Source organism: Balaenoptera physalus (assembly GCF_965194825.1).
Source record: "Balaenoptera physalus genome assembly, chromosome: 3".
NCBI lineage: Eukaryota > Metazoa > Chordata > Mammalia > Artiodactyla > Balaenopteridae > Balaenoptera > Balaenoptera physalus.
Genome location: NC_138890.1, coordinates 60,297,819 through 60,314,720, shown reverse-complemented (window position 1 = coordinate 60,314,720; position 16,902 = coordinate 60,297,819). Strand labels below are relative to the sequence as shown.

At 43.1% G+C, this 16,902-nt stretch overlaps 1 protein-coding gene across 1 annotated transcript in view; it reads right to left on the bottom strand.

Moving 5' to 3' along the window:
• Positions 1–1,366: 1,366 nt before the first annotated feature.
• The window catches only part of PFDN1 (prefoldin subunit 1), a 62,066-nt gene continuing 46,530 nt past the window's right edge, over positions 1,367–16,902 (bottom strand). Inside the window, exon 4 of the mRNA XM_082454333.1 lies at positions 1,367–1,769. Coding sequence (XP_082310459.1) covers positions 1,686–1,769 — 84 coding nt within the window. The 3' untranslated portion in view covers positions 1,367–1,685. The remainder of the gene's footprint in view (positions 1,770–16,902) is intronic.

The following is a 16,902-nucleotide window of genomic DNA, read 5'->3' as shown; positions in this document are numbered from 1 at the left end:
AGCCCTGGGTTTCTCAGCCACTGTCCAGTACATGATGAGGAGCCGATCTACCTTTTCATTCTGGCTGCTACTAGGGAGGCAGGGTCCAAGGCCAGGTGTCCTTCAGCCAGGTCAAGGAGTCCCCACCGAGCTAGCATTCTCTCCCTAGTCCCACTGAGATATGGACTCACCAAGGAGCCACACTGGCTTTTACCCAGAGCCTAGGAAAGGGCATCTTGGTAACTGTGGTGGCTGCCCCAGGGCCTGCTCGGGAAGGAGAAGCCACAGCTGGGGCTCAGGGCCAGACCTGAGGCTTTCTCTTCCTGCTATCCCCTCCCAGAACCCAACCCCCGTCCACTGACACACAAAGAAGAGAGCTGTCATAATACAAACTAGTCAGCCAGGCCATCCATCTCAGTTTTGGCCGCAGGGTGGCGCTGAGCCACCATAGCAGCAAGTCTAATTTTCCTTCTTCAGCTGGCCAGCCCTGAGAGGCACAGTTGACAGCTCCTTGCCTAACCTCGCCTGCCCACTTTCCCTCTGAATCAGCCAGGTGCTGATAAATAACTACCACCTCTCTCTCTTTAAAAACAAACAAAAAGCCAAGATTTTGTAGCATCACCTGATTTCTGTGGAGTAAATGGTAGGTCCCACCGTAGCTGATTTCAAGCTACCAACGTGATATCCTGAACATGGAGTTGGGAAGACAAGGGCAGGAGTGCACTGCTATGCAGTATTTCCACCATCCAGATACAATAGACTGTTCACCTCAAAAACACAGATAATGGCCAAATTTAGTAAAGTAATTCGGAAGGGGTAAGTTCTAAATACTTACTAACCTTATTTTTAATATAATTTAATGGTAAATTTACAAACTTAATTTTTAATAATGGCTACTGTTTAACAACTGGCTTGCAACAAAGTTCCTGAAAATTAAATAATTGGCTCTCCCGAGCCAGTACAAGCCAGCGCCAGCACACCACTGCCCCCACGCCTCCAGGAGGCCTCAGGATTGTAATGTCCACCCTATGAACTGACCAAAGGGAGACCGTCTTGGAGTGCTGCTGGTTTATTACCAGATTTTCTTTTACAATGTTTGGGAGGAAGTGGGAAAGGAATCTTTAGGCAGACTGCCACTGAGGCACCACTGTTGTGTTCACTTACATTCAGCTGTGCCCTGCTCTCCTTTTCCTTATCTGCATACTACATGGAGGCTCAGAAGTTGAGGGGTTTACCTAAAGGAACAGAAAAAAGAAGGCAAGGCTTCAATGCAGAAGGAGCAGGCCCACGGCCCTGGAGGAGAACAGGGAGGAGCTGAGGTGGAGATAGCCTCTGCCTCTCTGATCCTCTGTTCTCATCCATCAGCTCAAGAAAAGCAGACTTAGCAGAGTGGGACAGATGTCTTTTATTGGTCTGACCAGTGTGACTAGTCGTAGGCCCAGGAAGAGCTCTCCTATCTGTCCTGGCTCCCATCTTCCCTCTCCTGGGGGTTCATGACTCACCCCCAGGGAAGAAGGGTGGCAGGCAGAGCCAGGATAAAAAATACAGGGATGGGATCTGAAAGGGGCTCCAGGTGATGCATAAAACATAGGGTTACCAGACCATCCAGATAAACTGTCCATCAGGCAGAGCAGAAGCAGTTTCCCTATACAGGCCCCTGGCCAGGAATGGCAGGGGTCAGGAGGAAGAGCTTCCCTAGAGGCTTCCTACTGTGCCCTTCGTGCCATCAGCATCTCCCGGATATTGTCCTCAGCTTCCTTCACACTCCGCTCCAGGTAGGATTTTTTCTGCTGCAATATGAGAAGGAAATAAGGGTTAGGACCAGGGGGAATGTGCCAAGTTGGCAGATGCAGCTTCTGTGCCCAATGGTTATGGCTTCTCTGTGACCAGTGACTTCCAGGAGCCTATTGTCTATTGGGAGCCAAGTATACACACCTGCCCAGAGTGTTCCCCCACCCTGACCACTGGGCACAGGGAGGGGGTTGCTCGGTACAGGAAGCAGGAGTGCTCTCTGGATGGCAATAGCACTCTTCCCCCAGAAGGAAGTAGACTCTAAAAACAGGCGTCTTGGTACATGAAGTTACACCAGACAGACAAAGGCCAGGAAATTCCAGGACAAAGCTCTGGCCCCATAACAGATTGTCTCTCAAGGTTTTCCATGGCCCAGGCCAGGCGCCTGTAGCTGCCACTGCTGCAAAATGGACAGCATACCCTCTGCTCTGTCCAGCAAGATGATAGATAGGCTGCATCACACGTCTCACCAAGGCAGATGAGTCAAGATGAAATCTGCTTTTCTAATGAAACTGTTGCCTGCCAGGAATCCAGGACAGTGACACTGAGTAAAACAGACCTTTTGCAAGTTTACCTCCTACCCCATCTGGGTCCTAAATTTAAAATCTCAACTTAAGACAAAGAACTTTACTTTCAGGAGCCACATGTGGACCAGGATTAACAAAAGATTAGTCAAAGGAAATGATGTGTGTACATTATTTTCCCTGTGGTCACCCCAGAAGTATGGTGGCTTCACCACTGGTCCCTGCCCTGAGGACACCGTTGTGGCTGCATTCCCACTTAACAGACATGAAATGAAGTCTCCCTTTTTGGGGAATACTCAAAATAATCCCCTCCCAGGGTGCATGTGACTGAGCCACACTAGAGCCAGAAATGCAGAGCCCTAGCCCAGATGCAGCCAGTGCCCTTCCCCCACCCCTCCTCCCTTCTTCACCCAAGCAGCTGGGGGTTCACTTTGACTACTGAAGTGCCCAGGTGACCTGGGGAAGCCAGGGAAAGGCTGGGGCAGAGGGCAGGTAAGCAGCCTGGTCTCAGGCCTTGCTTGGGAACTGATCCCCAACCTCTGAGACAGGAAAATGGAATGGAGTGCTTCTATTACCTGAGGCCTTCACCAATAAACCTCTCAGGTGCCCCTTCTACATATCCCTGCCTCTAACTTCTCCCACTCTCTGTCCAGATATTTTTTAAATGATAACATTTAGAGACTTTATAGTTTCCTTTAGGTGCCAAATGCTGAGGCATCCACAGTATTTTTTAGTAAAATTTTATTCAAGTATAGTTGATTCACAATGCTGTGCCAATTTCCGCTGCACAGCAAAGTGACCCAGCTACACACATATATATTCTTTCATGTTCCCCTCCACCATGGTCCATCATGGGACACTGAACATAGTTCCCTGCGCTACATAGCAGGACCCCACCGTTTATCCATCCTATATATAATAGTTTGCATCTGCTAATCCCACAAATCTTTATCATAGTTCTTATGTGAACCTCTGGTTCCTATTTGTCTTCTAACTTCAAATTTCTTGAAGGCTAGAAAGAGCCCGATCTCTTTGCTCATCTCCCATCTGTCCAACTTGCACACAATTCCTTACAAAAGAACAGGAGCTCCACAAAAACTCATAGTGACCATGATAATTCTATGGCTGAGGAAATTTGTTCAATTACACTGCTAAACCTGATATAGTCCTATCACTGTGATATCAGAGTGGGAACTTAAACTTCCTTTGATAAACAACTTGTGGTGAGTAAGAAAGAGGCAAATACTAGTAACTGCTGATACACAACTGAAGAATGTACATGTACTAAGTGTTGTGCAGCAGCTAGACAGCAAGTGCCATGCACCATTCTGGGCACCTTTTGGGTCCCAGCCCTGTAGGAATCTAAGGAAAAGGCTTGTGGAGCAAGTGGAGTTCTATCCCGGCAGTAGTCAGCCAGTGCTCAGGAGCCCAGGCCTGTTGCATTCCATCTCTGCCAACTTGCTGCCCCAGCTAGCAAAACCATAAACTTGGAGCATCAGCAAGAGCTTTTCTCCCTACTGCCCAGGCCTCTGGCCAATCAAATTCAGGTTGTATTCTCAGCTTTAAAATTCTTCATTCTGTCACATCTCTTCCTTCTATCTTCCACTTCCAGTTTCATTACTTTTTCATGATTTTTTACTACTGCATATCCTAAAGTCTTCAAGTTTCAAAAATAATGTAAAATGAACCTGTCTTTAAATTTTTAGTTTAAATAGACATACTGGACATTAAAAAAATTTTTTTTCATCCCAACAGATGGGGCATCTCTAGCACAGACCTGCTTTCTAACTGTATTTCAATAGTTCCTGTCTCATCCTCAAACATACCTAAGCCCAGAAGACCCTCATAGTCAAACCTGGACCAAAGCACATGATGTGGGTTGAACTGTGTCTCACAAAAAGACATGACGAAGTCCTAACCCCCGGTACCTGTGAATGTGACCTTATTTGCAAATAGGGTCTTTGCAGATGTAACCAAGTTAAGATGAGGTCATACTAGATTAGGGCAGGCCCTAAATCCAATGATTAGTGTCCTTCTAAGACGGCCACGTAAAAACAAAGGGATACACAGGGGAAATGCCATGCGTTGATAGAGGCAGAGAGTGGAGGGTTGCATCTGCAAGATTAGAAAGGCGCCAAGGATGGCCCACAACCACTATAAGCTAGAAAGAAGAAAGGAAGGAGTCTTCCCTAGACCCTTCAGAGAGCATGGCCCTGCAACACCTTGATTTTGGACTTTCAGCCTCCAGAACTGTGAAAAAATAAATTTCTGTTGTTTTAAACCACCCAGTTTGTGGTAACTTGTTATGCAGCCTTAGGACACCAATATAGCACCTGAAATGAAGGATGCTCCCAGAGACAGAGTTTATCCCAAGGTTCTTTTGGACCCACAGCTTCTATCCACACTGAATCACAGAGGCCTAGGTAAGGATCCCTAAAAGTTAGAATACTGGAATTGTACTTATCCCAGAAATAACTGTCATAGAATTGACCCAAATACAAATGAGACCATCAGAGAGAATGGAAAAAATTAAGGAACCAATGACTAAGTTAAACTTTTTCTTCCTTGAATCTCCACAGCTTAAAACCACTAGTCAAATCAGAAACTCTGTGGACCCTGCTCTTCCCCATTCCTGTAAATAACAACTCCATTGCTGCAACTCAAGACAAAAACTTCAGTGTCATCCTTGAATCTTCTTTCTTTCACATCTGACATCCAATCAAACAACAAATCCTGTCAGTGCTATCTCAAAATGTATCCAGAATCTGACCTTAATGAAGAGCCTCCTAAGTGGTCTCCTTTCTTCTGTCCTTGACCCCCTTCAGTTTCTTCTCCACACAGTGGCCAGAGTCATCTTTCAACATTTAAAACCTTCCAATGGCTTTCCATCTCTCTCAAAATAAAAGGCAAAAGCCTTTTCAAAAAGCCACGTACAGTCCTGCTCTAAGCTGACTCTGACCTCCCGTCCCATGACTCCCTCTCTCTCACTCATTCAGCTCCAGCCACACTGGCCTCCAAGCTGTTCCTCCAATCCACCAGCTATGCTCCTGCCTGTCCTTTGCCTTTGGGTCTCTTTGTGTAGGAACTCTCTTCCCCAGATATCTACATTACTTGCTCCTTCACGTCCTTCAGGTCTTTCTCAAGTGTCACCTTATGGGAAAGGCCTTCTTGATCATATGCGGCTCCATACTCTCTGTTCTCCTCACCTTGATTTTCCTCCTTAGCACCTATCGCCACCTGAAGCGGTATTTGTCTGTCTGTCTGCCCTTATGAGAAGGAAAGGTCCATGAGGGCAAGACTTTGTTCTACTCACTAATACAGTCCCAGTGTCTAGAAGAATCGCTGGTTCATAATAGGAACTCAATAGTTGTTGAATACAAGTGCATTTATCGTGGGAAATGATGCCTTACTGATTTACTTGTACACACACTCCTTTTTAGTTTTCCCTCCCAACCTGAATGAGGAATACCCATCAAAGGAAGCAAAGGCAAAAAATGACCATTCTCCTTCAAGGTGGTTTTCAGTTTTGCCCTCTAACCTCTGCCCCTAGATAAACACAGGTTTAAAACTCAGACCTCACTGATCCTGATGGGGACATGAAAACGTTGCTCTCACAAACAGGCCCTAAGGGTCAAAGCCCTTACACTTTATTATCAGGTCAACTTGTAACACCATAAAACAAACCATGCCCATTTCCCACGTCCTGGAGTAGAAAATCCTTGAGAAACTGCTCCATGTGATGTCAGTGTCAGGGCCGCTGTGCACTACAAGGGGATGATAATTGCTGTGGAAACTCTAGGAGGCATGTGAAACCCCCACCTTCCACCAGGAGTCCTGGGAAGGCATTTGCTGGCCTCACTGCAGCACCTTTCCGTCTTACTGAGCAATCTCCCTCAGAACCCTGTCTGTAGGAAATTCTCTCCTGGCATCAAACCACAGAGCTCTAGGTGCGGCAACATTCTTGTGGGGCCTTGTCCTGACGTAAAATTCTGAGATTTCCTGTGGGGCTCAGCACGGCCAGGGAAATGACATTGTTGGACTTATTGCTCATCAGCCTGAAGTTCTTCTTTCCGGGAGTCAGACTAAGGGGCTGGTGTTTCATTCTCATCCTCTCACAAAGGAAAGAGGCTCAAGTCCCTAGAACTTTTCCGACATGACACAATGTCTCAAATAGACTCCTGAGGTAATTCATCTTGTGACACTATCTCTATAGACTTTTCTTCTTTTCTTAGGAACTTTATCTCTTTCTCTAAATTAATATTTTTCCTGTTTGTATTATCTTAGGGTATAGAAAAGTCTTTTCCCCTCTCACCTTTTATTTCCCCACTCGTAAAATGAAGATTTGGGTAACACCAAATTAAAAACTCAAGAGCTTCAATGAATCTCATGTTCTCTCAGTCTGCAGAACTGTAAAATGGCCAAAGGGGGCCAGCTGCCCATAATGGGGAAGTTTAGCAAGAGGCCAAGAATTCACTGAAGGTTGAGGAGGCATGTCTTGGCGGCCAGTGTAAAATGTGAAGAAGGCAGGGCAACAAGAGGAAGAAGAGAAAAACAAAGGCAGTGCAGGGGCACAATGAGAGAACTCAGAAAGGGAAATGAGACACGGATGGGCAGAGCTCTGAAAATGCAAGTGCTACAACAGCCTGAATGGGTGAGGAGCACTCACCAGAGGCAGGAAAGGCAGGCCAAACATGACCAGGAATTTGAAGATAAGAGACAAGTGACCCAAGGACACACGTCCACTTGTGAACTCATCTGGGTTTAATCCACTTCACCATTAAGGACACAACTAGGCTACAAGGTAATTGCTGAACTACATATGGCTGGGAGACAAGCTGAAAGAATGAGAAAGCAATTTTAGGCATGGAGCAGGAGAATAAAGGAAATCTAAGAAGGGGTTACTGTCTCTGCATCTTTTAGAAACTGCTTTCAAGACATCTTTCAGAGGTTCCTCTGCTGAAAGACAGGGACAAAAGACTTGGATCAAGCTGAGCAATGACCTTGGTTTTTCTCCCAGATGTTCTTTTACCTACCTGCTAAAGAGACTCTGACACTGCTACCGTATGGGGTCAGACTCCCAAATCCCACCTATGATCACATGGCTCAATGTACCCAAGATAAACCTCTGCTCTACTCAAGTACCTTACAGCAGAGGTATACCAAGTGGTGGTGGTGGGGGCAGAGGGTGGATTCTTATTTCTTCCAAATGATAGTGTTTAGCCTTTTAGTCCACCTAAAGTTTATGTGATCTCTATCTACTATTGCCCTCCCTAACACATAAGCTTCATTTAAGTCCCAGAGAAAGACCAGTACATCAGACAATCTGAGAAAGAAAGAAAACAAGCTCACAGGTAAATGAAGAGCAAGGAGAGGCAACTGTTCCAATGCATATGGCAGAGATCAGGCTTCAGCCAAAGAATCATTATATTTATAGGCACCGAGCTTAAAACGATAAGCCAATAATCATGTCAAGTGATAAACAGCTGATGTAGGTAGGGACATTTGGCTCAAAGAATATTAAGGGGAGAAGGAACCCAATCACTAACTTAAATATCTAAAACAATGGCTCTTAAAGTATGGTCCCCAGACCAGCAGCACCAGCAACACTGGGGAACTTGTTAGAAATGCACGTTCTTGGGCCCCAACCCAGACCTACTGAATCAGAAACTCTAGGGGTGGAGCTTGGCAATCTGTTTTCACAAGCTCTCCAGGTGATTCTGATGCAAACTGAAGTTTGAGAATCTTCAAAAGTGGAAGTCAGCAAAATTCTTCTATAAAGGGCCAGATAGTAAATATTTTAGGCTTTGTGGGGTTGTCTCTGTCACAACTACTCAATTCTGCCACTATACTGCAAAAGCAACACAAGAAACGTGCAAACAAATGGGCATAGCTGTGTTCTAAAAAAAAAAAAAAAACAAGAGAGCCAGATCTGGTCAGCAGGCTACAGTTTGGCAACCTCTCTTCTGAAAAAAGAGGGAGCCTTAAAAGGTAGAACTGAATCTAGCACGTAGGGATTTTAACTTTCCATGCAAGTTGCCTAATGAAAGCATAAATTTCCATCCATGCATCGTTCCATTCATTCATTCAAGCCTACTGCCAAACCATCTCTCCTCTTTTTTTCCTCCAAAAACCCTGGTTCTTGAAGTTTGTAGCATCATGGTGTGCCATCCTCTTCTCCCTTCCTCGCTGCTGCAATCTCCCAATCTACCAATATCCTGGGTACTGCCCCTCATTCATCGGAGGCTCACTGTCTTCTCTCCACCACTGCTGCACCACTTGAGGTGACTTCAGCAAGAATGGAGATGATCCATCCAATACCATGACCTTCTCTCCCCTCACAATTTTCACTTTACCCCACCTGAGCCACCCAGCCCGCGTTCATAGCCTAGAGATTTGACAACACCAGTAACTGCACCACCTCCAGAATTTCAATTTCACCGCCACTACTTCCTATTTTTCCAGGTCGTTTCGATCTGGTAACTCTCCCTCCAGCACTTCTTCAACCACATCACTCAACAAGTTTTTCATTATTCATTCTGCTTCCATGACCTTCTCCCCTCCCACCCAGCTCAGCTTCCACAGTCCATCATTTATATTTATTCCCCTCTGAACTCCCTTTTGCCCCTCTCTCCCTCTGTTGCACTTCCCTGGCAAAATACCAACCCAAGCTAAACTCAACCATCTACCTACTCCATGTTTGTACCCAAATAGCTGAATGTTGCTGGAGAAAAACACTTAAGTGTGCTGCATGGTTTTACTTTAAATTCAGAACTATGAATCTCAAATAGGCACTCACCAGTGTCCAGAAATTCTATTAAATTTTCTTAATATATTAAATTCTCTGCTCTCCAGGGCTTCCCTGGTGGCACAGTGGTTAAGACTCCCCCTGCCAATGCAGGGGACACAGGTTCGAGCCCTGGTCCGGGAAGATCCCACATGCCACGGAGCAACTAAGCCTGTAAGCCACAACTACTGAGCCTGCACTCTAGAGCCCGTGCGCCGCAACTACTGAAGCCCGCATGCCTAGAGCCCGTGCTCCGCAACAAGAGAAGCCACCACAATGAGAAGCCCACGCACAGCAACGAAGAGTAGCTCCCGCTCGCCACAACTAGAGAAAGCCTGCGTGCAGCAACAAAGGCCCAATGCAGCCAAAAATAAATTAATTTAAAAAAATTCTCTGCTCTCCAAAGCAACTATTTCATACTTCATCTTGTCTCCTCAAATCTCCTATACTCTCTCCTCCCCTCTCATTCCCAGCTGAGAAAATAGCAGCAATCTGATGAGAATTATCTCTTTCCACTACCAAATCTACCACCTGACCTACACCTATACATATACTCTCTCCTTTCCTCGTGTTAAAATGGATAGAGGGGTTGTGTTTTGATAGAAGCAGAAACACAACCCTTCCACTTGGGTGCTGAATCCATCCCCTTCTCAAAAATTTCACTCCCACAGTTATCCTTTTTCTTTCTTCCTGATCGTCAACGTCTCTTTCTCTGCAAGATCCTTCTTGGTAAGGCAAGTCACATACACACACAAAAAAAACACCTTTCTTGTCCTCACATTCCCCTGTAGGTACTGCCTCCTTTCTCTCCTCCCCTTCTTGCAAAACCTCTTGAACCAATTGTTTAGTAGTTGCCTCCACTTCCTTACCTCCCATTATCTCCTCAAACCTCTCCAATCATGCTTCCCATCTACCCTATTGAACTTACTGTAGTCCAGGTCACCAACGATCTCTATGTTGCCCAAAGCAGTGGTTACTCTCTGTTCTCTTCTTACTCAACCCGTTCTTACTCATCAACAGCATTCAACACAATTCTTGAAATACTTTCCTCTCTTAGCTTTCATGATTCCACACTCTTATTTTCTTCCTACATTACTGGCTACCCCTTCTAAGTTCTCTTTTGCTGACTACTCCTCCTCTGCTCAACTTCAAAATGTTGACATTTTCTGGAAAGCTGTCCTTAACTTCTCTCCATCACTCTCTCTTAGAAACCCTCATCTAGTCTCATAGCTTTAAACATCATTATGACTTGCAAATTTACATCTCCAACCTAGACCTCCCCTTAATTCCAGATTTACACATCAAATTGCTTATAAAACATATTTTCCTGGTTGTCAAACCCAAACTTAACATGTCTAAAACAAGCACAATTGATTTATAGTCACCCCACACCCTCCCAGTCTTCTCCATCTCAGTGAATGGCAGTCATCCACTTGCTCAATTTAAAAACCACAGAGACAAAAAAATACAAAAGCCAACAGAAGCCATCCCTGATTCTTCTCTTTTCCTCGAACCCAATAGCCCCCCGCAGCCACCCATCAGTCTTAACTTACTTCCAAATATATCCGGAAACCATCCTCTTCTTTCTATCCAGCTCCACTGCTACCATCCTAGTCCAAGCCTCCATCATCCTCGCCTGGATGTTTGTCATGGATATTTTAACATGTAATTCAGGTTACTTTCTGCTCAAAACCCTTGAAAGTCTTCCCATGACACTTCGAATAAAATCCAAACTCCTTAACCTGGGCAATAAGGCCCTACATGATCTGGTCCCTGCCAACCACTCCAACCTTATTATGACTCTTCCCCTTTTCACTTGCTTAAACAATTCCACCAAACTTTTTCCAACCATAAGACATTTGCATCATCTGTGCCTTCCACCTGGAATGTTCTTCCTTTGGATACTTTTAAGTCGCTAGCTGCTGCTTTTCATTCAGATCTTAGCTGAAATTTCACCTTTTCAGAGAGGCCTCCCCAATAACTCTCTAAAATATCACCTTTACTACATGATATTTTCTTGCTTATATCTTTATTGTCTGTATCTGAATGTAAGTTCCATAACAGTAGGGAATCTTCTCTGACTTGATTAAAGCTTCATCCTCAGTACCAAGAACTGACATAATTAATTTAACCAGCATTTATTGAGCACTCAATATATGTTAGACCCAAAGAGCACTGGGATTAGGGCAGTGAACAAGTCAAACACTTATTCACAGAGATTACGCTGTTGCAGGGCACATAGACATTTAACTACCACTGCAATAAGGGCTCCAAGGGAAAAGCACAGTGTCTAATAGAGGAAACACCTGGTATAATCAAGGAAATCACAGAAGCACTTTTGAACAAGCTCTGAAGGATGAGTAGGAATTAATAAAGTGGAGAGGTTAGCATGGGGAAAGAGCAATTCCAGGCAAATGGAGCAGCAAGAGCAAAGGTCAAATGAAGCAAGACATGTTTGGGAACTAACTAAATGACAGCCAGTGAGGCTGAAGTACTGAAGTGCGGGGTGGGGCAGGGAGGGATAGATAATATAGAAGGATGAGGCTGGTGAGACTGAGTCAGATCATACAGGGTCACAAGCCATATTAAAAATTTGGTATTTATCTTAAAGATGATGAAAAGCCACAAGGTCTTAAGCGGGAGAAACAAAAACGTCAAATTTCCATTGAAAATAAAAAATTACTCTGGCTGCAACACAGAGAATGAGTTAGAGCAGAGCTTCCTGCAGAAAGCCCAGTCAGTCATGAATGGGTAATAGATGTGTCCAAGATATTGATCCTTTTAGTCCCTAGAGTGGCCGGGTGCATTCAGGGCAGCCAAAGCCCCCCTGGGCAGTTGCCTCCCCCTTGAGCACCCTTTGTCCACTTACCCCAGTGAATCATGCAAATACTCCTCTGGGTGCTGTGATGTAAAAAGGGTTGGGAAGCACTGGGTTAGAGAATACAAGTGGGAATGTTGAGAAACCTACTAGGAAGCCATTGCAATAATCCTGGAAAGAGAGGACAGTATCTTAGTGGTGGCAATGGAGCTAGAGAAGAATAGATTCAAGAAATATTCAAGAAAAAAATCAACAAGAGGACTTCACCAAGTCCTTCACCATAACCTTCATTATTTATCAGAAGTTAGGAGCGGGGGGTGTCAAGAATACCTCCCAAGAGGACCAGGTTTGGAAAAAAAGATGATAAGTTTAGTTTTAGACACATTGAGTTTAAGGTACCTATGAAACATCCAAGTGAGACGTGAGAAGAGAAACAGATTGGGGCAGAAACTAACACACCATTGTAAAGCAACTATACTCCAATAAAGATATTAAAAAAAAAAAAACAGATTGGGTCTGAAGTTCACAGAAGAAGTCTGGGCTAGAGATACAATTTTACATATAGGTAGTACTTGAAGCCATGAGAATGAAATTCCTAGAGAAGGAACTCAGAATAAGAGGACTTAGCCTTATAAAAGTCAACATTTAGTAAGAATGAAAGGAAGAGGAAGAACCAGCAAGTAACACTAAAAAGGAGGGACACTGTGTCATAGAAACCAAAAGAAGAGTAGTTCAGGAAAAAGGATGAGATGACTAGAAATCACTGGATGTGTTCAAGTAGGAACCACGACAAAAACATGTCCGAAATGGTTGGGGGCAGGGGAGGGGAGTGCTCCATCAAGTGGCCTCTAGGATACCTTCCAACTTTAAAAAGTCTAGGGAATTCCCTGGTGGTCCAGTGGTTAGGACTCCACAAGCTCTCACTGCTGAGGGCCTGGGTTCAATCCCTAGTCGGGGAACTAAGATCCCACAAGCCACGTGGTGCAGCCAAAAAAATAAAAATAAAAAGTCTATAGCTCTTTGAGACCTGACCCTAAAACTTCATGAAGGAAAACTACCCAATATTTTAATTGTCACAGATGAGCCCTAAGAGTATGTGTACTGTAGTGTCAGGATAAATAATTTCACCTCCTAACTTCAAAGGAGACACTGGGCTTTGTACAGATCCAACACAAAGGCTGTAGAAATATCAGTATAATTACGCTCAAGGAAATTATGAGAAGGGCTGAAATGCTATAGTCAGGAAATAAAGATGCAAAAAAAATGTCCTTCAGAGACCACACAATGCCACAACTGAGAACTGTGTGTTGTATAAATCTATTAACAGTATACTAAACATGACAAGTATTTGATTCAGGATCTGTGTAAAAGAGATCAGAAAAAGGATGCACAAAGACCACTACCAATATCACAACCCTGAGGTCTTTGATTCCTTTCTAAAACAAACCAAAAAACCCTAAAAATTATAGCCCTCATAGGACACTATTCTAAGTTCCATCATATATGAGAAATAAATGTACCCAGTACATAATAAAGAAGTCTCATGAAAACAAATTTTACAAAAGCAAGACATTTCCTCATATACACTGCTTCACTTCTGGTTCTCCAGGGTCAGAAAGCCAAGTATCTATCAATAGGACTATTAAAACTCTACAAGTCTTCCAAATGAGCAAATAAAACAAGTTTTACTATTTCAGTTGTCTTTACTCTAATCTTACAAGAAGAGCAAGAGGATCAAATCAACAGTGTTTACTATGGAGTTTGGCCTGTAGGCATGGTAAAGGGGTAGGTGAATAAAGGTGTGCCTTCTGAGAGCGGAAGTAAGGGCAACACCTTGCATTCTTGGAAGTGAAGGTGTAACTGACTCACCTGTGGCAGCAAGACTAACATGCAAGTATGTATGGCAAAAGCCTGAAGTCAGTCTGATCCTACTCTCTGCTCCAAGCAAGTCCAAGAAATTCTATTTTCTTATAACTCGACAACAAAAAAATACACAACCCAATTAAATAATGAGCAAAGGACCCTCAAACAGACATTTCTCCAAAGAAGATATACTAATGGCCAATAAGCACATGAAAATATGTTCAACATCATTACTCACTGGGGAAATGCAAATAAAAACCACAATGAGATACTATTGATACTTTACACCCACTAAGATGGCTATAATCAAAAATGGAAAATACGTGTTAACAAAGACATGGAGAAATCAGAACCCCCATATACTGATGGTGGGAAACGTAAAATGATACAGCTGCTATGGAAAACAGTTTGGCAGTTACTCAAGAAATTAAAAAGACAAAATTATCATATGACCCAGCAATTCCACTCTTAGGTATATACCCAAGTAAGAGAAATGAAAACAGGTGTAGTAACAAAAACTGGTGAATGTTGATAGCATTACTCATAACAGCCCAAAAGTAGAAACAACCCAAATGTCCATCAACTGATGAGTAGATAAACAAAATGTGGTATATCCATATAACTGAATATTATTCAGACATAAAAGGAATGAAGAATTGATACATGCTACAACATTGATGAACCTTGAAAACACTAAGCTAAGTGAAAGAAGCTAGACACAAAAAGCCACATGCTGTATGACCTATTTATATGAATATCCAGAACAGGCAAATCTTATAGACAGAAAACAGATGAATGGTTACCAGGAAGGGGAAATGTACAGCAAATGCTTAATGGGTAAGGGGTTTCTTTGGGTGGGGGGGGGCACGGTTGGTAATGAATATGTTTTAGAATTAGACAGTAATGATGGTTGTGTTTAAAAACAAGCATGACACGGCAAGCTCCTAATGAATTATTTTCAGAGCAAATTAGTCTTTACTCCACCCAAAGACTGAGAGTAACACATACACAAACCAGCCAGGATAAAATAAACTGACGTACTAATTTCTGAAAATTAACTTTAATGTTATCAGCAGAAGCATTAACATTTAATGAGTTAATAAGGTACTCTGGGAGAGCCAATGGACAAACAAAGGCAAGGAAACTTCTATGTGATCACATTACTACTTTCCAATCAAGTAATTTATTTATACAACTAAAAAAATAGAGATATGGCAACCGGAAACCCATAAAAGGACCTGGAGACAGTGAAAACAAGTAAAAGCTCAAAGCCACTAAAAGCACAGATGCATGACTCATCGGCACCTCCTCTGCTGATTTGTATAGGTCATCAGAGGGTAGAATTGGAGAACTATAAACATACTCTAATATCAAAGGGTTATTTTATAAAGCTTTCAAAAGACCTCAGCTTTCTTTTTACTAAGAAAGAGAAAAGGAAAACTCATAGTTACACCTGTCGGTATCACCAAGAAATCACTGTTCTCTAACTCTAGGCTAAACCTCTAGGTCAGACAAGCAGCCCAGGGCCTTTGCTCATAGCTCTGAGTGTTCTGAGGGGCACTGAGAAGTCAGGTCACATTACCCAGTGGCACTTCTCCATCCAGGGTGATAAGGGGCTCACAGCATGATGAAATCACTCTATAGACCAGGCGTCACAGCTGCCCCTTGTCCCAACTCCACATCCACCCAGGTTACCATGGAACTGGTACAAACAAATAGTTTAATATGCTATTAGCTCTGATCTAAGTAGCTGACATAACACCAATTAAATTTATAATGACACTGGAGTAATAAAAGAGCACTTGGCACACTTCTCTTTGCAAACATGATTCAAAGGGTGGTTTTCCTTTTGCCCCTTCTTCAATTTCTAGCTGCTAGGCCACTTAGAAGCCACTTAACCTCTTTACTCAAAAAGTTGGTGTTTAGGGGTTTATCATTTTATAAGAAAAGGACCACTAATATTAGAACTAGCTACTGGGAGTATCCAACCATGGCATAGGAATCCTCATTTCTTTCTGAGTAAAAGTGAATGATAAAGTGGTTGGAATCTAGAATCCTGGGTTCCCACTCAAATCTCCCTCTCTTTCTGACTAATTCTGGTTCTGGCTCTGTGAAGGACACATGATCTCCATTTCTAACACATGGGCAGAGGCCACCTAGTTTAAGAGATTGGCTTCACCACAGAATCCATGGCTATGAGGAAATGAGAGCAGCAGATGTTATTAAGTGCACCAACCTACTGGCGCTTGCATCCTTGAGCCCACTGACTAGTCTTACCAATGTCTATATTTATGCTGCATATGGAAGGAGTCATCAGGCCTTTTGGCCACTTTTACATGCTATACATTAAAGCTATCAACAATGGGTCCTTTGATGTTACATGTTCTTATGGAATACCCTACAGTAGTTAAACTGAGTAAACTACATATATTTATTAGTGTGGGTAGAGCACACACATACAAAAAAAGCAAGTTATTGAAAGACATGAACACTATGATATCATCTGTTGAAAATGAGATGTTATAAAACATGGATTGGAAAGATATACCTAATACCTGATAGATTTCTTCTGGTGAGTGGGAATGAGACTAACGTGGAGCCAGGAGGCAAGTTACAAAGGAGACTTCAATTTCATTAGCATGGTTTTATTTTTGTAAAAAACAAACAAAAATATATATTACAGTATTCTAACATTTGTTAGTTCTGGGTGGTGAGTACACAGGTGTTTGTTAAATTAGCTTTGTACGTTTGTGTATCTTTATTTTTTTCCCAGTTAAAAAGAAACCTTTATCTTATAAGTACATGGTGGCAATATGCTCAATCAGTAGTTACTAAGCATCCATAATATGCAAGTAAAAAAATCCTGCATTTACCGAGTATTTACTGTGTGCCAGGCTCAGTCTCAAGTGATTTACATGTATTATGTTATGGGGTAGGTACTTTTTGTAAGAAGGGAGACATGCTGATCCTCTTCACCTCCAGTTTTCATCAGCTATCAGTCCTGGCCTCTTCAATCTACTCTCAGGAAGACTACTAGCTTTTCCTATTGGTGTGTTTGGAAAAAGCAATTATGGCTCAACTCCTTCCGCTCTGCCAGGATCTGCCTGCTTGCAGAAGGTACACATTTTCCTCATAAGTTTGAC